Genomic DNA, 24317 nt, shown 5'->3' with positions numbered 1-24317 from the left:
GGCACCATTCACTAAAATAAAGAAAACTAGAAAAGAATTGGCTTAAGAGTTTGGGGAGAGAAATGATGAATTAAATCATCAACACCATGCATTGAAAGGGCCTGTGGGACATCCCAGTGGAGAGGTCCAGCGGCTTCCAGGCTGGCATTTAGAAAGAAGTGCAGGGCTGGAGATTCTATGCTGAATGTTTGCACATAACTGAAGCCATGGGACTAGATGGTCCCAAGCTGGGCTTCTAGGGTCTGGAGACTTCCTGAAAGTGTGATAAAAACACACATGTAGGTACATGCGTGCACAGTTCTTGGAAAAGGGTTTGTATCTCTTGAAGTTTATTTATTTTTTGTGGGGGAGGGGCAGAGAGAGAGAGAGAGAGAGAGAGAGAGAGAATCCCAAACAGACTCCATGCTATCTGCGAGTGGGTGGAACTGACCCAGGGCTCCATCTCAGGAACCATGAGATCATGACCTGAACCAAAACCAAGAGTCGGACACTTAACAGACTGAGTCACCTAGGCGTCTTGGGTTGGTATCTTTTAAGTGTTGCTTTAAGAGAGCCCTGACTGACCTCCCCTGTCCCCTGCCCACCCCCGCCCCCATGCTAAAAGCCACCGGTAAATTGTAGGGAAGAAAAGTCACTGGAGGAAAATCATCATTTGAAGGACAGAGGAAGGAGAGGGCCTGAGAAGAAGCATTCCAAGAGGAAGGAGGAAAATGAGAGTGAGATTTCAAGGAGAGGGAAGGGAGGGCAGTGGTGGCAAATGGTGCAGAGATTAAGGTCAGATCTAGAAAGCTGAGCTTCTTCATGCTCATTAATGGTCCCAGAACCTCTGCCCAAAGGCTGTCCTGAGTGTCATCAGATGTAATCTCCCATTCCTTCCCCCAGAAAACAGGGTGTTTCTCTGGCCTTCTCAGAGCCTGGCAGAACAGAAAAATCAATCCTATGGCTTATGTGACGCCAAGAGAACTCACCCTGGCTGCCAAAGGCCCGTCAGTACACACCTGACGCAATCAGATAAACTCAACTTTGAGCTTGGAAGACTGACAGATGCTTAGGATTTCACTGTTAAGAGGGGAGGGGGGAAGGAGAACAGAACACAAAATGATTCAGACATAATGCACTCAACCATATAAAATAATTCATAGGAAGTAAAAGGAAACAAACATATTTAAATATTTATAGGGGTTACCTTTGGTTGTTGACATTATAGACTTTTCCCTCTATTTCTTTATAGTTTCCAAATGTTCTACAATAAGTACATTTCACTTTCATAATTGGACTACTTAATTTTTTTTTTTTGAGAGAGAGAGAGCGAGCGAGCACAAGCAGGGGAAGGGCAGAGGGAGAGGGAGACACAGAATCCTAAACAGGCTCCAGGCTCTGAGCTGTTAGCACAGAGCCCAACATGGGCCTCGAACCCACGGACCGTGAGATCGTGACCGGAGCCGATGTCGGACGCTTAACCAACTGAGCCGCCCGGGCGCCCCATAATTGGACTATTTAAAATACAGTGTCTGTAACAGTGAGCAGTCATGTCCCAATTTCACAGTGGAAAAACACATTTTGGGTCACAGACCTTTGTAAGGGGCTGCTGGTACCTATGGGCCTTCTCCCCAGAATGATGCTCATAAGCTCTTCGACATGGACACCTCATTCTGCATCCCCTTGGGGGCGGCCCTGATGGGGAGGAAATGCCTATCCGTGCCTATAAGAGGCAGAATGGCTGTGGGACCAGCCACAACTTCTAATGCTGACCAACAACATTGGAATTTCAAAGAAATGTGTAAATCTAAAATGGAAGCACCAAAAGAGAAGCCGAGGGGCCAGTATTGGCTATGCTGTCCCAGCTCTCTCCAGGGAGTGGGCTGAGTCTGTCATCCTTGGGGATAGAGCTGCTCTAGGCATCTAAACACCCCATTCATCCGGCGGACTCCCTGGTTCACATCCCCGGTTCACAAGTTCCTTTGGGAAAAATGCGATTGCTTCTAGGGCAGAGGTTTACCAACGTGAATCACTCTTCAGGGCCAGAAAGGTACGGCAGGGGAAAAATAAACCGCCAAGGTATAATCAAACTTTATTTTATACGTGGTAAGATACAAACATAGGATGCCAGAGATTGTGGTTTAAATTTGACAGTGAACAAATACAATTTGGAAATCGAAATAATCAAAGTCTCATAATGTATTACTCCTTAGATCTGAAATCCAAAACGTGACATTCCTTTCTTAAGCCCCGAGGTGTCATTCGACGCCAGGGTGTGTATCTGGTGCAGCAACGTGCCGCAGGGAAGTCACCCCTGAATCTTTTAACTGGGGGCAATACTTAGTTTTCTGTTGTTTCATAACTGAAAATAGCTGCTCACAAACGTAGGTACTTCCAAACATGGACAGAATCTTTGCACAATGGTTCTTATATTTAGGGTAACCATTGCCAAGGTGTTTGTAGAATTCTGGGATTCCGACACAGTCGTATTTCGTTTTCAGTATCGTGTTGCACTGTAGTTCAATAACCTCCATCTGTAGCTCCTCGCTCACGTTGTTAATATTAACTGAGAAAGGTGAACTGAACAACGTCAGCTCGCTTTCATAAAGTTTGAAATCAGAGAACCGTTTTTGGAACTCAGTCTTCAACTCTTTAATTCTGGGAATATAGTTCAGGCCATCTCTTTCATTTTCGGAAACTAATTTCAGTGTGGGGAAGTGGGCCAGATTGTTCCTTGCCAAATGAGTCTCCCAAAGACACAGTTTCATTAAAAACGAGTGAATTGAGTCATACATCTGCGTAACCACTTGTGAACGCCTTTGCAGGGAGATATCCAACATGTTTAGGTAAGTCATAATGTCAACCAGAAAGGCTAAGTCTTTGACCCAATCTTTGCTAGTAAGCTGGGGAACAGGTTTTCCTTTAGAAGACATGAAAAAATCAATTTCTTCCAACAGTTCGAAAAACCGCCTTAACACCATGCCACGACTCAGCCACTTAAGTCCCACGGAGAACAAGCTTCCATACTGTGCATCTAACTCACTGAACAAAGCACTGAACTCTCTGTGGTCTGAGCCATGGGAACGTATCCAGGTTATGGTGTGAATTACTATGTCCATGACATGATCCATTTTTAACTTTTTAGTGCAAAGTGACTCCTGGAGAATGAGGCCGTGCACAGACTTAAGCTCTGTGTCTTTGCAAAGCCCTGACACCTTAGATTTAAGTTCTGTAACAAGTTGTTCAACACCAACCAGTGCAGAATTGCCATCGGTGCTAACACTGACTAATTTCGACCAGTCTACATTAAATTTTTTAAGACTTTCCTCAACACATACAAATAATTCGTTTCCTGATGAGGTGCCTGTCATGGGTACCATGTCCAAAAGCTCTTCGGTCACATCAAAAGTTTCGTCAACACCACGAATAAATACAGCCAGTTGGGGGGCATTATCTACATCAGCCCCTTCATGAGCTGCAATGGAGAAAGCCACAAATGATTTACCTTTTCCTCGCAACTTGTCCTGTAAGTTCCCAGCCACATCGCCAACGTGCTGCGGAACAATATTAGCACTTAGTCTTATGTTCGCAAATGCGTGTCTCTGTTCAGGGCACATAATCTCCGCGGCACTCAATAGACATTCCTTTATAAACTCGCCATCTGTAAAAGGTTTGGACGCCCGGGCAATTTTCTCACTTAATACGTAACTGCATTTCATAGCAGCATCACTTATTTTATTCACGTTCAAAAGGACATCATGTTGAAATTTCAGTCTTTTTTTCAGCTCATTTAGTTTTTTATCACGCATCTTTTCTGTATATCCCTCATGGTTCCTGCTGTGGTTTGTTTCATAATGGTGTCTGAGGTGATACTCCTTCGACACAGACACGCTTTGTTTGCATATTAAACACGTAGGGACATTCTTTACCTCCACAAAGAAATAGGCTCGCTCCCATTTTTCTTGAAATGTGTGGCTTTCTTGCTCTAGCTTTCGTTTTCCCACTTTTGAAAGAGACAAATGCATAAGAAATATTAACATGTCACCTTCGCTAATGCTTTGCAAGAAAAAAGTACTGACTCTATTTTTGCAAAGTGTAAGTGTGCTGTTCGCTCCTTCAGTTAGGGAAGAACTTAGTGAATGGTGGGGGTTGTGGTCAACAGCTAAGAGGAAGCCTCTGATTTTCCTGTGCAGATGACTGCACACATGTAGGAATGCAGCCCCAGGGCCACCAGATTTTCTGATGCAGCAGCAAAAGAAGCTGGAAATCCAGATTTCTATGTGAAATTTCTTGATTTTTAAAAATATTCATAATAAATTGTGGGTTTTTTTCCCCCTGTAAGTACTGTAGAAGCCATTATGACTACTCACTAGATTAGGCAGATTAGGGACTCGTTTGGGGTCTCTGGTTTAAACCTGACAAAAACTCTACTTGAAGAGAATTAAATATCTAATTTCTGAAACCACAGCTTTACGAACCTGTCCAAACACAATCCTAGAGAGCCCCCAAGAAGGGGAGCTAAGCTGATGTATCTCAAAGTGCTGTGTTTTTGCAGACTTCAAGGTTACAGTTAACTAGGACAATACTCATTAACTTGATCTGAGGAGGACTTACCCATTTTTAATACAGGGAGAAATTGTATTTAAGTGTCCCTATCCTGAGGGGCGCTGGGTGGCTCAGTCAGTTAAGCATCGGCTCTTAGTTTCAGCTCAAGCCACGCTCTCACAGTTCGTGAGTTTGAGCCCCGCGTCGGGCTCTGTACTGGCAGCGTGGAACTTGCTTGGAATCCTCTCTTCCCCTCTCTCTTTGCCCCTCCCCTTCTCTCTCTCTCTCTCTCTCTCTCTCTCTCAAAATAAATAAACTTAGAAAACAAAAAAGTGTCCCTCTCCTGGTTGCAGCCCCTCTCTGGGGAACCCGGCTGACAACCCGACCCTGGCAAGTTTCAGTCTACGGAGCTTTAGCGTCCCTTACTTCTCCACGTGCTGTTCTTCCAGCCTCTCTCTTCTTGGCCTTGACTTTTCTCTCCAACAGGGTCCAGAGCTATGGCAAGCCCTCCAATCTTTGTTCCTTGCTTGTCTTCTAAGGCCCTCTCTGCATCAGCCTGTGATTTGAAGTCAGCATAGGCGATCCTGCAATTGTGGGGACCGGGTGGAGGGGAGAAGAAAGCATAGTCAGCATTCAGTACTTTTGGCTTCTGAATTAGAAATACACATACAAGATTCAAAAGGCAAAAGGTAGAAAAGGATATGGTGCAGTGTGCCTTCTGCCCAATTTCTATCCTCAGAGGCAACATGCTGTACATATAAAAGCAAATGTACACATATACACACTGTTTTTGTTAATTTATTTTTGAGACAGAGAGAGACAGAGTGCGAGCAGGGGAGGGGCAGAGAGAGGGAGATACAGAATCTGAAGCAGGCTCCAGGCTCTGAGCTATCAGCACAGAACCCGACGCAGGGCTCAAACTCATGAACCGTGAGATCATGACCTGAGCCAAAGTTAGACGCTCAACCGGCTGAGCCACCCAGGTGCCCCACACTCTATTTTTTAAAGCTTTACTGAGATATAATTCATGTATCATAAAACTCATCCATTTAAAGTGCACAGTGAGGGGCACCTGGCTGGCTCTATCAGTGAAGCATGTGACTCGTGATCTCCAGGTTATAAGTTCAAGCCCCATATTGGGTGCAGGGATGACTTAAAAATAAAATAGTGTACAATGACTTCTAATGTATTTATAGAATTCTATAACCATCACGATAATCTGATTTCGGCAGATTTTTATCATCTCCCAAAATGTCCGTCAGTGGTTACTCCTCGTTCTCCCAAGTCATTCCCAACCCTTGGCCCAACCGCTATGCTATTTGCCTATTCTGGACATCTCATACAAATGGGATCATAGGACTGTGCAATCTTTTGTCAGTGGCTTCTTTCACATAGCCGCATGTTTTTCAGATCCTCCATGTTGTAGCATATGTTACTATTTCATTCCTTTTTATGACAGAACAGTATTACGTTGCATGGAAGAACCACGTTTTGTTTATCCATTCATTTGCTGGTGGACATTTGGGGTTGTTTCCACTTTGGGGCTAGTAAGGATGAAGCTGATATGAACATTTGTCAAAACGTGTGGATTTACGTTTTCATTCCTTTTGGGTGCGCACCTAGTGGCAGAATTGCTGCACCATATGGCAACTCTATGTTTAACATTTTCGGAAACCGCCAAACCGTTTTCCAAAGCAACGGCCCTATTTTACGTTCCCGCCAGCAACGAACGAAGGTTCCAAGTTCCCCATATCCTTGCCAACACTTGTTATGGCCTGCCATTTTTTATAGCCACTCTACTGGTTGTGAAGTAGGATCACACCATGGTTTTGATTTGCATTTCCCTAACGACTCATGTCGAGCATCTTTTCATGTTCTTATTGGGCACTTTTACACCTTGTTTGGAGAAATGTCCATTCAAGCGCTTTGTCCATTTTTTTAAAAAATGTTTATTTATAAAAAATGATAAAAATAAAAATGTTTACTTATTTTTGAGAGAAAGAGCGATCGCAAGCAGGGAGGGGTAGAATGAGAGGGAGAGAGAGCATCCCAAGCAGGCTCCACATTCAGTGCAGAGCCCAACGTGGGGCTCGATCCCACACCTTGTGATTATGACCTATGCCGAAATCAAGAGTCAGACTCTTAACCGAGTGAGTCATCAGGCACCCCAAGCCCTTTGCCCATTTTTTAATTGGGTTGTCTTATTATTGAGTTCTAAGAGTTCTTCACATATTCTGAAGATAAGTCCCTTAACAGACACATGATTTGCAATATTTTCTCCCAGTCTGTGGAGTTTTTTTGTATAGTGTCCTTTGAAGTACAAATGTTTTTAATTTTAATAAAGCCCAACCTGTCAATCTTCCATCACCTGTGCAACACTCTAACCTAAGATCACAATGATTTACTCCTGTGTTTCTGCCACAGTCTTGTTTTAGCTCTTATGTTTTAGGTCTTTGATCTGTTTTTAACATTTGTGTTTTGTACACAAAACACAACCTCCATTATATTTTTACATAAAAAGTAGAATATCACACACACTGTTCTATATTTTGCCTTTATATTGGAGATTATTTCCCATCAGTACACAAAATGCTGTTTCACTTCTTTTTACAACTATATACTAGAATATCTTTTGGATCTACCAGAAAATTTTAGTCAGTTTTCTATTGACAGATACTCAGGTCAATTCTAATTTTGCACAACCAATTTTGTAACACATTATGTCACACTTGTCTGACTCTATCTGCAGGATAAAACAGCACGTGCAACTATAACAGATACTAACTCATCTCTATAGAGACTTCACCAATATCCCTTCTACCAACGAAGCCCGAGCATGCCAGTTTCTCCAACCCTCTAGCACTGTGGTGATACATTTTTTGATCTGTGAACATCTAACAGGTAGGAAGTTGCATCTACATTAAATTAATTAAAATTACATTTTTTTTTAAAGAGTAGACTTTTTTTTTAATTTTTTTTTTAATGTTTATTTTTGAGACAGAGAGAGACAGAGCATGAATGGGGGAGGGTCACAGAGAGGGAGACACAGAGTCAGAAGCAGGCTCCAGGCTCCAAGCTGTCAGCACAGAGCCCGACGTGGGGCCCGAACTCAAGGACCGTGAGATCATGACCTGAGCCGAAGTCAGACGCCCAACTCACTGAGCCACCCAGGCGCCCCTTAACATTACATTTTAATTAACAATTCTTTTAGTATGAATGAGGATGGGTGTCTTATGTTCAAAATTCCTTTGGGAATGCAAGCTGGTGCAGCCATCTGGAAAACAGTATGGAAGTTCCTCAAAAAACTAAAAATAGAACTACCCTACGACCCAGCAATTGCACTACTAGGCATTTATCCAAGGGATACAGGTGTGCTGTTTTGAAGGGACACATGCACCCCCCATATTTATAGCAGCACTATCAACAATAGTCAAAGTATGGAAAGAGCCCAAATGTCCATCGATGGATGAACGGATAAAGAAGATGTGGTATATATATACAATGGAGTATTACTCGGCAATCAGAAAGAATGAAATCTTGCCATTTGCAACTACGTGGATGGAACTGGAGGGTATTACGCTAAGTGAAATTAGTCAGAGAAAGACAAAAATCATATGACTTCACTCACATGAGGACTTTAAGAGACAAAACATGGGGCGCCTGGGTGGCGCAGTCGGTTGAGCGTCCGACTTCAGCCAGGTCACGATCTCGCGGTCCGGGAGTTCGAGCCCCGCGTCGGGCTCTGGGCTGATGGCTCAGAGCCTGGAGCCTGTTTCCGATTCTGTGTCTCCCTCTCTCTCTGCCCCTTCCCCGTTCATGCTCTGTCTCTCTCTGTCCCAAAAATAAATAAACGTTGAAAAAAAATTAAAAAAAAAAAAATAAATAAATAAAATAAAATCTTTAAAAACAAACAAAACAAAAACATTCTCCATGTCTTCCTCTAGTACTTTATGATTCCATACTTTCAACGTAAACCTTCATGAACCTGTAACTTACTCCGGTGAAAGATAAGTAGAAAGGATCTGCTGAGTAAGAATATTCTTGAAGAATGTACCACACTCGCTTCTGACATAGGTATTAGGCTTTATTTAATACGGCCATGGATTCCTTGGCTTCCGCTATCTCCCCTTTATAATAATTCTTCATGTAAAGGAATGATTCTGAAGACTTAAGTATATGTAATCAAAACTTATTTAAATATCATTAGAGAAATTCTATGGTTTTTGGCAGCAATTTGTTGTTGTTTTCCAGTGTTTCTGACTGTAAGCATGGCAGAGTCCCCAAATCTCCTCACAGAAAACACTGACAATAGCTAATTGCTAACAATATGGGATTCATCCTTTCAGACTTGTTTTCTGAATTGGTAGGATTCTTTTCTAGAGATGTTATTCAGAATATACTGGTATAGACTATTTTAGAGTTTACCTACTCCAACAATTTTCACTCAAATGTACCTGTAACTCTGATATGCAAGCTGCACCTCATTAAGAATTCCTCCAAAATAGGGGCCTCTGAGTGGCTCAGCTGGTGGAGCATGGGACTCTTGATCTAGGGGTTGTAAGTTCGAGCCTCACAGTGGGTATAGAGATTACTTAAAAATAAAATCTTAAGGGCTGCCTTAAAATAGGGGTACCTGGGTGGCTCAGTCGGTTAAGCGTCCAACTTCGGCTCAGGTCATGATCTCATGGTTCATGGGTTCAAGCCCCACATCAGGCTCTGTGCTGACAGCTTGGAGCCTGGAGCCTGCTTCAGATTCTGTGTCTCCCTCTCTCTCTGCTCTTCCCCCACTCACGTTCCGTCTCCCTCCCTCAAAAATAAACATTAAAATTTTTTTTTAATAAAATTTTAATGGGCACCTGGATGGCTCAGTCAATTAAGCGTCCAACTCTTGATGTTGCCTCAGGTCATGGTTTCACGGTTCATGAGTTCAAGCCCCACATAGGGCTCTGTGCAGATGATACAGAGCCTGCTTGGGATCCTCTCTCTCCCTCTCTCTCTGCCCCTCCCCCACTCATTCTTTTTCTTTCAAAATAAAAAAAAACTTAAAAAAATTATCAAAATCTTAAAAAAAAAAAAAAAAGAGGGCTGTGTGGGTGGCTCAGTCAGTTAAGCATCTCACTCTTGATCTCAGCTCAGGTCTTGATCTTAGGGTTCTAACTTCAAGCCTTACATGAGGCAGTTTTGAGCTTACTTTAAAAAAAAGGGGGAGGTGGTGGTGGTGCCGGGGTGGCGCAGTCCATTAAGCTTCTGACTTCCACTCAGGTCATGATCTCACAGTTTTTGAGTTTGAGCCCCACATCGGACTCTGCGCTGACGGCTCAGAGCCTGGAGCCTGCTTCGGATTCTGTGTCTCCCTCTCTCTCTGCCCCTCCCCCACTCATACTCTCTCTATCAAAAGTAAACATTAAAAAGATTTTTTTAAAAAGAGAATTCCAGGGGCGCCTGGGTGGCGCAGTCGGTTAAGCGTCCGACTTCAGCCAGGTCACGATCTCGCGGTCCGTGAGTTCGAGCCCCGCGTCAGGCTCTGGGCTGATGGCTCGGAGCCTGGAGCCTGTTTCCGATTCTGTGTCTCCCTCTCTCTCTGCCCCTCCCCCGTTCATGCTCTGTCTCTCTCTGTCCCAAAAATAAATAAACGTTGAAAAAAAAAAATTAAAAAAAAAAAAAAAAAAAAAAAAAAAGAGAATTCCAGGGGAGCCTGGGTGGCTCAGTCGGTTAAGCGTCCGACTTCAGCTCGGGTCATGATCTCACGGTCCATGAGTTCGAGCCCCGCGTCGGGCTCTGTGCTGACAGCTCAGAGCCTGGAGCCTGCTCTGGATTCTGTGTCTTCCTCTCTCTCTGCCCCTCCCCTGCTCATGCTCTGTCTTTGTCTGTCTCAAATATAAGTAAAAACATTAAAAAAAATAAAAATTAAAAAATTAAAAAAAAAAAATTCCTTTCAAAATACATCCTACTCCATCCTTTCTGATTTCACCACATTCACCCTCTTACTCTACCAAAGCCTAGATACGTAGTGCTAGTGTTTCATTAATTATTACAACACAGTTCTTTTTTAAAAAAAAATTTTTTTAAATGTTTATTTTGGAAGGGACAGCACAAGCAGGATAGGAGCAGAGAGAAAGAGACACAGAATCTGAAGCAGGTTCCAGGTTCTGAGATGTCAGCACAGAGCCCAGTGTGGGGCTCGAACTCAAGAACAGTGAGATCATGTCCTGAGCCAAAGTCGGAGGCTTAACCAACTGAGCCACCCAGGTGCGCCCCCCCCCTTTTTTTTTTTAACCGATGATGGCTTTAAGGTTGTTGTTGTCTTTTTAATATTTATTTATTTTTGAGAGAGAGACAGAATGTGAGCAGGGGAGGGGCAGAAAGCTAGGGAGACACAGAATCTGAAGGAGGCTCCAAGCTCCGAGCTATATTAATACAGAGGCTAACACGGGGCTCAAACTCACAAACTGTGAGATCATGACCTGAGCTGAAGTCGAAGTTTAACTGAGCCCCCCAGGCGCCCCTGTTACAACATAGTTCTAACGGGCCAATTCAATGCTTGTTTGGCCACCTGTCCAGGCAATTCACCAAGTGTGCTGTTTTATGGAGTCAGCCCTGGAGAGAGAAGAATGGAGATGATCTATGACTGAATTCTTCCAATCTTCAGTCTCGAACTTGGTAGAATAAGCCTTCGTTTCTCAATGACACCACTACAGTTTTCTAGAAACTTCTGACTGTCCATTCATGATGCCCCCTTCAGTTTTTTTATTCTCTTTTTTCCTTTTTAAAAATTTTTTTTAATGTTTATTCATTTTTGAGAGAGAGAGACAGAGAGAGAGTGCAAGCAGGGGAGAGGCAGAGAGAGAGAGAGGAAGACACAGAATCTGAAGCAGGCTCTAGGCTCTGTGCTGCAGAGCCTGATGTGAGGCTTGAACTCACAAACCACAAGATCATGACCTGAGCCACCCAGGCGCCCCTGCCCCCTTCAGTTTTTTATGCCTACTGGTAGAAAGGTTGGATAACTACTCTTTTGTTTTCTAAAATCAGGCCTAAGTGACTTGGGAGAATGCAGTGAAATTCTGTTATGTCTGAACCCAGTAGAAATACATTGTTTTTCAACACCGGTACAAAACACACCTTTTATTCATCCCATCCTTGCTCACCAATCTGATTTGAAAGGCATCCTTAAACACTTCTTTTAACTCACGCTGAGTGACTTTATCAGGCAGGTCCTTGATCAAGTGTTTTGGTATTTCGAGCTATGTAACACAAAAGCATATTTTCAGTCTGAGTTCAGATCTAATAAGCATCAAAAGTTCTACAAGGGAGGAAAAATACTTCTCCAAGAGTTAGGGAGTGTTAATAGCAATACGTATTCCTTCATTTAACAAATGTTTGCACACACATCTGGGTGAGGGCCTATGCTACATGGTACATGAAAATACAGGCTTCTACTCTCAGGAATGTGGCCTTGGAGGAAAAGGCTAGCAAACATACAGTCACATAATTACAAACTCTGATAAGTGCTAAGAAGGAAAAATAAAAGGGAAATGAGAACATCTAGTAAAGACTTAACCTAGGGGCACGTGGCTGGCTCAATCAGAAAAGCATGCAACTCTTGACCTCTGAGTCGTGAGTTTAAGCCTCACATTGAGTGGAGAGATTACCTTAAATGAAGGGAAGGGAAGGGAAGGGAAGGGAAGGGAAGGGAAGGGAAGGGAAGGGAAGGGAAGGGAAGGGAAGGGAAGGGAAGGGAGGGGAGGGGAGGGGAGGGGAGGGGGGGAGGGGAGGGGAGGGAAGGAAATCCCCCATACTCCCCCCCCCCCAAAAAAAAGACTTAATCTAGTCTGGAAGGGAAATTTTTTCTGATCTGAGGAAGTGACCTTTAAACTGAGATTCTATGGATGGGCTGCAGGTGGTCAGGGACTGAGTCCTGCAGAGAACATTATGGCAGAGAAGGAAAGGTACATAATGACAGAGAGTACTGTATTCAAAGGATGCTATGACAGGGAAGGTGAGCCAGGCAGCTAGAGCACACAGGGTGAGAGCAATGCAGATAAAGTTTGTGCTGTGGAAGCAGGTGACCTGGTGGTAACTGAGTACTTGTACACAATAAGAAAGAATCTGATACTACTAGTTCCTGACCCAGAGTCTTCTAGATACACAGTTATCTATAATGTTTACTTATTTTTGAGAGAGAGACAGAGTGTGAGTGGGGAAGGAGCAGAGAGAGGGAGACACAGAATCCAAAGCAGGCTCCAGGTTCTGAGCTGTCAGCACGGAGCCCGATGCAGGGCTCAAACTCACAAACCGTGAGATCATGACCTGAGCCGAAGTCGGACGCTTAACCAACTGAGCCACCCAGGTGCCCCCACGGTTATCTATAAATAAATTACCTTGTTTACATACCTTTCTTTACTTCCCTTCCTTTTGGTTTTCTCAATTTAATTTCATTCCCAAGGACCTTTGTCTCACTAAGTTTCAAGGCTTTTCCCTGATCATTAGCAGATTTAAAACTCACATAACCAAATTTCCTACAGAGATGTAAAAGGGGAAAAAAACACTAAGTAAGATCAAGAGGCACATGACTTCTGGTTGGCTAGTCACACTGGATGTGAAAGTGGAAATCAGCACTGAGTCATTTCCAATTTAAAACTAAGGCTCCACCAACCAGCAATAAGAATGCCAATAAAGTAACCAAAGGAGTGGTTCTCACCTTTGGGCAAGTTTGACAATGTCTAGAGACATTCTGGCTGTCACAACTGGGGGAGTGCTTCTACTACTCAGTGGGGAGAATCCAGGCACACTGCTACAGAGCCTGCAACGAACTGGACAGTCCCCCACAACAAATTATCCGGCCCAAAATGTCAATAGTGCCAAAATGGAGAAAGCCTGTTCTGGATCAAGGGATGAAGTCAGTGCAAATTCACCTGCTGAAATCTTTATTAGTTTTCTGTGTAGCAACTGACCAAATTTAACCAAAACCTATAGAAAATGAAGTTTAAAAGTAAGGTTTTGAATTTTTGTTTTAAGAAAAATCCATGTGCATTTGTGAATTAGAACAAAAATATCACTCCTAATGAGGAATGGATTAGCAAACCCAAGGGCTATTACAGAAAGATTTTTTTTTAATGCAAAAAGGGTTCTTATTTATTGCAAATTACAAACAAAAAGTTAACAAAAACCGTAAGAGCAATGTGACAAAAGTTGTGGCGTAGGCTCTGGAGCCAGAGTGCTGGGTTCAACGCCGAGCTCTGCCACTTTCTAACTGTGTGATGTTGGGCACATTACTTAACTTCTCTGTGCCTAAATTTTCTTTGTGAAATGGGAAGAACAGCAATAATTACCACTGAGGATTGTCTTAACAGGTTCAATGAGTTAATAGAAATAAGGAACGAAGAACAGTGCCTGGAACAGTGAGTGCTCAATGAATGTTTACTATTATTATTTTTTTTAATGTTTATTTATTTTTGAGAGAGAAAGAGACAGAGTGCAAGCGGGGAAGGTGCAGAGAGGGAGACACAGAATCCGAAGCAGGCTCCAGGCTCTGACCTGTCAGCACAGAGCCCGACACGGGGCTCGAACTCACAAACTGCGAGATCATGACCTGAGCAGAAGTCGGACGCTCAACCGACTGAGCCACCCAGGTGTCCCTGTTACTATTATTATTTTTTGTTTGTTTTTACCTAAGACAGTCTGAGTACTATAAAATATGCTCACACCCAGGAAATATCTTCTGATGAAAAAGAAGTGAGAAAGATGAAATTCAACTTGGCAAAAAAAGCAGAAGTGATACAGAACCTATATTTGCACCAAAGCGAGGGGGCTACGATTAAATGTGCAGCTTAGTTTAAAATAATTCTGGGCAGGGGCGCTTGGGTGCCTAGTCCATTAAGTGCTGGACTCGGTTTAGGCTCAGGACGTGATCTCACAGTTCATGAGTTTGAGCCCCCTTCGGGCTCCAAGTTGACCGCGCGGAGCCTGTTGGGATTCTCTCTTCCTCCCTCTCTCTCTGCCCCTCCCTTGCTTGTGCTCTCTCAAAATAAATATATTTAAGAAATAATAAAGTAAAATAAAATAAAATAATCGTGGGCAAATAACATCACTCACTGTAGAAAATCATGGAGGGGCGCCTGGGTGGCGCAGTCGGTTAAGCGTCCGACTTCAGCCAGGTCACGATCTCGCGGTGCGTGAGTTCGAGCCCCGCGTCAGGCTCTGGGCTGATGGCTCAGAGCCTGGAGCCTGTTTCCCATTCTGTGTCTCCCTCTCTCTCTGCCCCTCCCCCATTCATGCTCTGTCTCTCTCTGTCCCCAAAATAAATAAATGTTGAAAAAAAAAAAAATTTAAAATAAAAAAAAATAAAAAAAAAAGAAAATCATGGAAATATGTTTCTGTAAAGACAAGGAGAATCTCGGGATTATTTTAACATTTCAATTGGAAAAATGGGATAGCAATTTAATATGATGGATTTTTTTAAATAAATTTTTTAAAATTTACATTTATGAGCGAGAGAGTACATGCATGTGAGTGGGGGAGGGGCAGAGAAAGAAGGGGACAGAAGATCTAAAGCGGGCTCTGTGCTAACAGCAGAGAGCCCAACATGGGAACTGAACTCACGAACCATGAGATCTTGACCTGAATCCAAGTCAGATGCTTAACTGACTGAGCCACCCAGATGCCCCAATACAATGGATTTTCTAAGAGCCACTGAAAGATTTTAAATATAGTAGTCCCTCTTATCCGTGGTTGCAGTTATCCACAGTCAACTGTATGGTCTGGAAGCAGACAATCCTCCTTCTGACCTAGCTTCAAAATGTCAACAGCACTCTAAAGCGAGGTCACAACGCCTATACCACGCACCTCACCCCATCTCATCACGGAGGCATTTTGTCATTTCACAGCATCACAAGAAAGAGGGTGTGCATAGCAGAGTGAAAATATTTTGAGAGAGACAAGCCACATTCATGTAACTTTCATTATAGTATACTGTTACAATTGTTCTATTTTGTTGTACTGTTGTTCATCTCTTAGCCTGGTTAAGTTATAAATTCAACTTTATCACAGGTATGTTGTAAAAGAAAAAACATAGTATACGCAGAGTTCAGTACTATCTGTGGTGTCAGGCATCCACTGGGGATCTTAGAATGTTTGCCCCGCGGATATGAGACTACTGTACTCACTTTGAACTGCCAGAGACTGATGTGAAACCCCACTAAAGGGTGAACAGCAGGTAACAGAAGGATCCGATGAGACAGAAGTTTGGTAACCCACAATGAAACAGAAAAATACGGGAACTCGTAATTTCTCCAGGGATAATAATGCTGGGCTGATCGACTTAACATTCTTCATCTATCAGTATTTACCTGGACATGCCAACTCTGACATCAACCACTGTGAGATCATTTTTAGCAAAAAACTCACTGAGACCAGTTTTTAGTTCAGCAGCGGTTTTGTTGAAATTCAGGTTTCCAACAAACAGTTTGAAAGTTACAGGTGACAGGTGGTTCAACTGCCATACAAAAAGGTTAAGGAAGGAAGGAAGGAAGGAAGGAAGGAAGGAAGGAAGGAAGGAAGGAAGGAAGAAAAGAAAAGAACTCAAATAAACAGTTCAGTAACAATGACGCTAAAAGAAAATTCCGTTAAAGATTCTGGCATATTGTAACACCAAACTGCAATAAAAATCCCCTTGTTTATCACTTGGGCTTTCGCCTTGCCAACAAACATCATACCTACACTTAACCAATACGCAAGTCTCCGTGTTTTGTCTTGTGCTTTAAAACACAACAAACAAGTTACCTTCCAATCTCTGTTTTTTGATTTCAGGGGAAGCCTTCTGTTTAGCCATCTCCTTCTTCCATTTATCAGGTGTTTTTTTGATAGGCTCTGTGGGCAAAAGCCAGAATACTATATTTTTAATGATCTGTCTGTACCACTAATGAGTAAACCGGAAGCCTTTAATCACAAATACCATACCTATGGTATGTCTACTCTTCACAAAACACATAGGATAGGTCTGGTCAGAGTACTTGTGAAAGCATTTATAAATTAATCAGAAAGTTCTTCAAGTTCCTAAAAGAAATCCAACAGCCTCTGCCCAAGGGCTTCCCTTACAACCTGAATTCCTTGATACGGGCCACCCCTCTACTGAACTGATTTAGGTCATTCTGACCTTCCTTTTCCTCTTCTTCCTTACAGCCCTTTTCCTCAGTCACTGTCCCCAACCCCTACAGGAAGGGCTTTCTCCCTCTGACCCATGTAGAATACACATCTTCTTTTTCAGATTCTAAATGAAAACATACCTAATCAATTAGACAGACTTATTAAGAATGAGAATAACAAATTGTTCTTTCAGAAAAACTTCCTGTAAATCTGGCTATAATACACAAACCAAAAAAAAAAAAAAAAAAATTCACTGCCACTTTAACCTCTTATTTTGATATAACTTTAAATGCATTGCCATTGTATTTTAATAAAAATATAATAATTACTTATTTGGAAGCAGTATCTTTTTTTTTTAATTTTTAAGTAATCTCTACACCCAACATGGGGCTCAAACTCACAACCCTGAGATTCAAAGTCATATGTTCCACTGACTGAGCCAGCCAGGCACTCCTGGAAGCAATACAATTTAAAATGTTACATAGATTCCATCAAGACAAAAACGAAATCACTGAGAATTAAGTTTGGGGGACTATTAATGCGCGTGGCTCATAGCACCACGACAGAAACAATCAATGTATAATGTTCAGTGAAAACTGATTCTGGTCATGGGGACAGCAGAGGTCAAATGTCCACTGAGATTTCCTCCTCAATGAAGCCAGGCCTGAAAAATCAGCCAGAGATTGCCATGGCAACTTTCTGAAGGGGGGTATCTTCACAGAACGCCTCTAACAGCAATGTGGAAGGACACAGGGCTGACCCTTGCTATCTTGTAGCCACTGGCCAGGAACGCCTCTGGAAGAGGACTTGTTACCTTTCTCATCTTGGCCCAACTCCGTGTTCTTATCTTCTTCCTCCTCATCATTCCCACTTCTCTTCTTGGCACTCCTCCTGTCTTTTGGCAATTTGGCCCATGTGGCTGTCTTCCTGTGTGGTGATGTTAGTTTCTCAGCAACCACGGGAGCCAGAGACGTTTTCCCCCCGACTTTATTTTCTGGAGCAGTAGTAACCTTCCCACCATTTTTCTGAGGGACGACAGCCTGGAGGAGAAGTAGCAACAATGAAAGCAGGTCTTCCCCCTGCCCAAGAGGTTACAGCCACATATACAGTCAGCAAGGGCAAGATTTGGTCAGGCACATATGTCAATGTCTATGTTGATCTGAGATGAACTTCTCAATGTGCAGTAAGAGAGCTCCCAGAGCCACCTGACATGCTCATCTTAAGAAAAAGGAAAAGAAAAACAAATTCCTAAACTTCACTTAGAGTTATCAAATCAGAATCTTTACAGGGAAGGAACTAGTTTCTAGGAGTATCCAAGCTACTGCCCTAGGAAAATATGCGAAGTCAACTACTGTTTAGGTGGCTCTACATGCCTTTAGAGTGCCAAATTTTTGCATACAAATAGACATCAAAGTGAAAAGCTTCCCACAACAGACGACTAGAACATACACGGGAATGAGAGCCAAGCCCCAAACATTGAGTCTCATGTTTTCTAATTATACCATCAATTCCCACCCCATGGCTACTAATAACTGGGCATGGTATTATAAAATTAGATACCTAAAGATGACAATTTTAGTAAAACACTGAATGCAGTTTCACCATACACAAAAGAACAAGATGGGCAATTAATAGAAGCACTGTCTTTATCTTGCCAGTGCTAACTAGAACCATGTCATAATACAGGGAAGGCATTACTGGTGTTATGGGCTGAACTATATCCCACTAAAATTCATATGTCAAAGTCCTAATCCCCAGCATCTAAACATATTACTGGGGGCGCCTGGGTGGCTCAGTCGGTTAAGCATCCGACTTTGGCTCAGGTCATGATCTCACGGTCTGTGGGTTCAAGTCCTGTGTTGGGCTCTATGCTGACAGCTCAGAGCCTGGAGCCTGCTTCAGATTCTGTGTCTCCCTCTCTCTCTGCCCCACCCCCACTCACGCTCTGTCTCTCAAAAATAAATAAATGTTAAAAAATTAAAAAAAAAAAGAATATTACTGTATCTGGAGACAGGCCTTTAAAGAAGTAATTAAGTTAAAATGGGGTTGTTACACTGGCCCTAATCCAATATGACTGCTGTCCTTATAAGAGATTAGGCCACAGATGACAGACGAATGACTACGTGAATAAACACTGAGAAAGCAGACATTTACAAGCCAAGGAGAGAGGCTTCAGAAGACCAAACCTGCCAACAGCTTGATCTTCAACTTCCAGTTTTCAGAACTGTGAGCAAATAAACTTCTGCTGTTCAGCCACCCAGTCTGTGATATTTTATTAAGGGAACCCCAGCAAACTGGTGTGTGTATATATATAGCCCTCAATCCACATCATAGGAAGAGAGAAGTACATGTGATTAGCATTACTGATTATGAACACAATTTATAGGCAAGCACATGAGGGGGACCAGTGCATCTGGCATGGTAATGATGTGGGATCAGGGAAGTTAGGTGAAAGAGATTAGGGTTTTATTTATTTATTTATTTAATCTATTCATTTTTAGTAATCCCTGTACCGAACGTGGAGCTCGAACTTACAACCCAGAGAGCAAGAGTCACATGCTCTACTGAGCCAGCCAGGTGTCCCAAAAGATGAGGGTTTTAATGAAATAATTTCAATGCGCCAGCTTTAGGTTCTGGTTACCTTAAAAGTTCATCTAATTGCAACAGTATTACTACATGCTGCACTAATCAAGGATTATAAGAACCACACTTTAATGACCAAGGGTGACCAGTGTGAACAGTCGAGAACCACATCACATGCTTATCAGCCTAAGAAAAATATTATGTGACTACTCCTGTTTTCCTCTAAGCTACCAGAGTCTGAGTTCCAAAGCAAAAGTTGCATTCACCAATGGGAATGCAAGGTGGTGCAGCCACTCTGGAAAACAGTATGGAGGTTCCTCAAAAAACTAAAAACAGAACTACCCTACAACCCAGCGATTGCACTACTAGGCATTTATCCACGGGATACAGGTGTGCTGTTTCGAAGGGATACAGGTGTGCTGTTTCGAAGGGACACATGCACCCCATGTTTATAGCAGCACTATCAACAATAGCCAAAGGATGGAAAGAACCCAAATGTCCATCGATGGATGAATGGATAAAGAAGATGTGGTATATATATACAATGGAGTATTACTCGGCAATCAAAAAGAATGAAATCTTGCCATTGGCAACCACGTGTATGGAACTGGAGGGTATTCTGCTAAGCGAAATTAGTCAGAGAAAGACAAAAATCATATGACTTCACTCACATGAGGACTTTAAGAGACAAAACAGGTGAACATAAGGGAAGGGAAACAAAGATAATATAAAAACAGGGAGGGGGACAAACCAGAAGAGACTCGTAAATATGGAGAACAAACTGAGGGTTACGGGAGGGGTTGAGGGAGGGAGGATGGGCTAAATGGGTCAGGGGCACTAAGGAATCTACTCCTGAAGTCATTGTTGCACTATATGCTAACTAATTTGGATGTAAATTTTAAAAACCAAAAAATAAAATTAAAAAAAATAATAAAATAAAATAAAAAGTTGCATTCACCAAGAACTTTCTGGCTGATCAGTATGGAAAGCTAATGCAATGTACAGTGACCATCATAATACATTAGATGTTCTCTTAACTGTGTCTAACCATCATATAACATATCTATGGCTAGATTAAATGACAGTCTCAATTCCAAACAGGACTTACTAACTTGCCATCCATGAAATGCCAAGCATGTGTGGCTAGCAGGTTCCTCTATGGTACTCAAAATACACCCGGGCATTTCTGTTCCATATGGCTAAAGTATATCCTTAAAAAGCATCAATTGCGTTTGTTCCAAACCTGCAAGTGACCATCGTATTTGCAGTTTCAATTACATAACCAAATCATACAAACCAATCATGCAAAAAGTAAGTTACTAAATCTATGAAAACCAAGTTGAATGCTTTGGGCATATTAGATAAAGCTTAAAAACCTGTAGTCAGGTTAGGTGTGGGTGAGCAGCCATAAAAGGATGGAAAAAAATGGTAAATATGTAGGAGTATTCAAATCGCTTTATTAGTAGTCTTTCTGGTTTTCTTTGCTCTAAAGAAACAAACTTGGGGCACCTGGGTGGCTCAGTCGTTTAAGCATCCGACTTTGGCTCAGGTCATGATCTCGAGGTTCGTGAGTTTGAGCCCCGTGTCAGGCTCTGTGCTGACAGCTCAGAGCCTGGAGCCTGCTTCAGATTCTGTGTCTCCCTCTCTCTCTCTACCCCTTCCCTGCTCATGCTCTGTCTCTCTCTCTCTCAAAAATAAAATAAGCATTTAAAAAAATTTAATAAAAAAAAGAAACTTCAGGGCGTCTGGGTGGCTCAGTCAGTTAAGTGTCTGACTCTTGATTTCAGCTCAGGTCATGATCTCACAGAGTTCGAGCTCCACATCCGGCTCTGTGCTGACAGTGCAGAGTCTGCTTGGGATTCTGTCTCCCTCTCCCTCTCTCTCTGCCCCTCCCCCACTCGCGCTGTCTCTCAAAATAAATAAAAATAAACTTAAAAAAAAAAAACCTTCAAATTACAGAAGATGCACTTATGGGTGTACTTTGTACAGGGAAGGCAAATTATTCCAATGCTGAACCCAAAGTCAAAGACAAAACCTTAGTCCCACATCAAAGGATTGGTAAATGAATATATATTTAATGTTTTAAATTAAAATCAGACGGTATGCATGGATAATTTACTTTTGATTGTTAAAACAACTACTAGACTGAATAGGGCTGAGGAAAGTTTCTTTTATACAACTGGTTGCTCAAAGTGGACAATAAACGATTGTTGACTGCCTCTCACAACGAATGCTTGGGGGGAAGACAAAAAAAAATGAGCTGGGAAGGGGTAAGGGCTTTGGATTCTGCAGAACCATAGATAATCCTGGCTGTGTTGCTTATTAGTTCTAAAACCATGGGCAAGTTAGTTAATGGCTAAATCTGTTTTCCCATCTATAAAATGGGGCTGATGCCACCTGCCTAACAGGTCACTGAATGCATTAAGCCCGAGCACGGTGGCTGCAGACATGAAACATTCACTATTCATTAGCTGTGTCCTCACTCATCCACCTCAGTTCTTTCAGGACTTAACTTAAACCCGTCCATATTCAAATGCTAATGCAGAGGCTCCCAGCCAGAAGCAGAGAATGTAGTAGGGACCTAAACATTTGTCAAAAGAATAAATATGGAAACAGATGTTTGGCAGGCATACAAACTAAAGAAATTTAATGGGGCAGTCTGACAAATCAAGAGATTTCCTTTCAAGCCAGTATTTCCAGGCAACCAATATCACTTTTCAAACAAAAAACACTTTTGCATTCCCCCGAAACAAACCTCACTTCTCACAATGTATCATTATTCTTTTTACAGGACACGGGTATTTGACTCCATAAGATTCTGTTTGGAATTTCTGCATCTATGCTCATGGGAGTGGTCTGTAATTTTTTTTTCTAAAAGTGACTGTCAGATTTTAGCACTGAGTCTAGAGGGTGGGCTTGTGAAACTAGTCAGAAAGTGTTCAGGATACCACTTTTGAGATTAAACAAGGCAGTTTAACTGTTTTACTCTGGATTCTGACAGTAGTAAGTCATTATGCTACGTGCTGTTTATATAATTACCTCATCTCTACTTCCATCGTCTGACATCTCATCTTCCCCATATTCTATCTCCTTTGGAAAAAACTCATTTTCTTCAGTTCATCTTGCTTTTTTTCCTGCTTAAAATGGACAAGATTAGGGGCGCCTGGGTGGCTCAGTCGGTTGAGCGTCCGACTTCGGCTCAGGTCATGATCTCACAGTCCGTGAGTTCGAGCCCCGCGTAGGGCTCTGTGCTGACAGCTCAGAGCCTGGAGCCTGCTTCGGATTCTGTGTCTCCCTCTCTCTCGGTCCCTCCCCTGCTCACACTCTGTCTCTCTCTCCTTCGAAAATAAATAAACATTAAAAAAAATTTTTTTAAAAATGGACAAGATTATTAGGCTCATCACAGGGCCTTTGACATTCCATGCTATGTACGTTTTGCCTCTAGTATCTGCAATAAGTTTCAATTTGTAATAAATTCTATTTGTAAGAATTCTACTTGTAATAAAATTAGGCCTTATCCTAAAGTTAGTTATATTTGGGATATTTTGCTCACACTGGGGAGTAACAAAATATATCGAAAAAGATAATTTTTGGTAAATGTCTGTAGGTCAGATGTCCCATACCGTGACTTCTGCCAAAACCTAGAAATGGTAACTCCTCAAGGTATTAGGCAAGCTTCCAAGAATTCCTCCCTTTCCCTCTCATCGGCTCCCTTCACCACGCGTTTTCAAATAATTTCGATGTTTTTAAAAATTAATTCCACTACCAACTGCTCAAATGAAGGCACACCGGGCCAAAATAAAGCCCCCACACAGGTAAAAAATCAGTACCTACAGTTCAAATGTCTTTACCTTTCCAGACTGAGAACTCAGTGTTAAGGAGAGCAGCGTCCATCTCTACCTCCGTCCAAATTTACAACACAAATAAGGAGTCTCGCACCAGAACCTAGAGCCGCCACTTCTCAAGTTAACCCCCACAGTCCGGTCCCTCCTTTACAGGCGACTGCGGGGGTGCGGCCCCGCCCACCCAGGGCCCAGCGAGCCACCGCGCACTGCAGAGCCCAGCAGGAAGCCCCTGGCGCCAGCAGATCTGCAGCGCCCTCCCAGCGGCCGCCGAGGACTCTAGACCCGTGCTGAACGCTCTCCGGAAGGAGACGGAGCCCTCGTGCCTCCGCGTCGGCCAATCAGAGCCCGCACAGTCTCTGGGCCAATCCGAGACGCGGGCCCCAGGAGGAGACAGAGAGCGCGAGCCTGGGGGCGGGGTCTCGAGTCAGGGCCACCAATGCTGCGCCTGCGCACAGAGCGGACATCTTGGTCGGTCTTGGTCGGTTTTCGTCGGTTTTCGTGGGCGGTTGGGTGTTCGGTTCAGGTTGGCGGAGTAGAAGGTGCAAGTCCTGTTAGGTTTGGGGGCCTGGCGGGTGGTCCCACGTCCCGGTACACCCTTGTCGTTGGGTCCGGAGAAAGTGAATGGCAGTCATAAAAGCAGCCACTCGTTGCCCGCTCGTGAGCAAGGGTAGATAGGTTCCAGGCGCTCAGTTAACCCGGTGAGGCCGCCACCTGCTCGTAGCCGAGAGGGAGGCGCAGGGCATCAGAGGCTGCGACCCGACAGGAGGGATTGGGGGGGCGGTCTCTCGACCCCGGGCACCGCCGCCACGTCGCCAGTGACGTTGGTGATGGTTCTAGCCCGAATCATTAATACCTGTTTTGTGCCCGGCATAGTTGCTTTTCACACATTTTATCATGGACTTCTCGAAACAAACTTGTGATTTAGGTGTTATTAATAAAATACCATATCATTTGAAATAATGCCTATCTGTAAAAGTGAAAGATGTGATGACGCTAAGTAAAAAGCATTGTTATTAAAATCAGGAATAAGAGGGGTGCCTGGGTAGCTCAGTCCGTGCAGCATGAGACTCTTGATCTTGGGGGTTGTGAGTTTCAACACCACATGTGGTAGAGAGTTCATTTAAAATTTTGTTTTAAATCAGTAATAAGAGACATATTAATAAAAGACAAAAATGGACAAAGGATACGAAAAGCAATTTTCAGAAGACGTTTAAGTAGCACAAA

At 42.9% G+C, this 24317-nt stretch overlaps 1 protein-coding gene across 2 annotated transcripts in view; it reads right to left on the bottom strand.

The window, feature by feature from the left end:
• The window catches only part of LOC124515970 (general transcription factor II-I repeat domain-containing protein 2-like), a 30140-nt gene extending 6811 nt beyond the window's left edge, over window positions 1-23329 (bottom strand). The window contains exons 1-6 of one of the 2 annotated variants that reach the window (XM_047085070.1): window positions 23100-23329; window positions 17480-17705; window positions 16303-16389; window positions 11644-11765; window positions 4951-5108; window positions 2055-3982 (exon numbers count right to left, since the gene is read on the bottom strand). In XM_047085070.1, coding sequence (XP_046941026.1) covers window positions 2238-3982; window positions 4951-5108; window positions 11644-11765; window positions 16303-16389; window positions 17480-17530 — 2163 coding nt within the window. In that variant the 5' untranslated portion in view covers window positions 17531-17705; window positions 23100-23329 and the 3' untranslated portion in view covers window positions 2055-2237. Of the gene's footprint in view, window positions 1-2054; window positions 3983-4950; window positions 5109-11643; window positions 11766-16302; window positions 16390-17479; window positions 17706-23099 lie in introns of those variants that run through there. The other variant, XM_047085071.1, reaches the window with a different exon arrangement.
• Window positions 23330-24317: the final 988 nt, after the last annotated feature.

Source organism: Lynx rufus, unplaced genomic scaffold, assembly GCF_022079265.1.
Source record: "Lynx rufus isolate CCGP_SWC_20201006 ecotype Redwood Valley unplaced genomic scaffold, mLynRuf1.p SCAF_2, whole genome shotgun sequence".
In the NCBI taxonomy this organism is placed as follows: Eukaryota; Metazoa; Chordata; class Mammalia; order Carnivora; family Felidae; genus Lynx; species Lynx rufus.
This window is presented reverse-complemented; position numbering and strand designations above follow the sequence as displayed.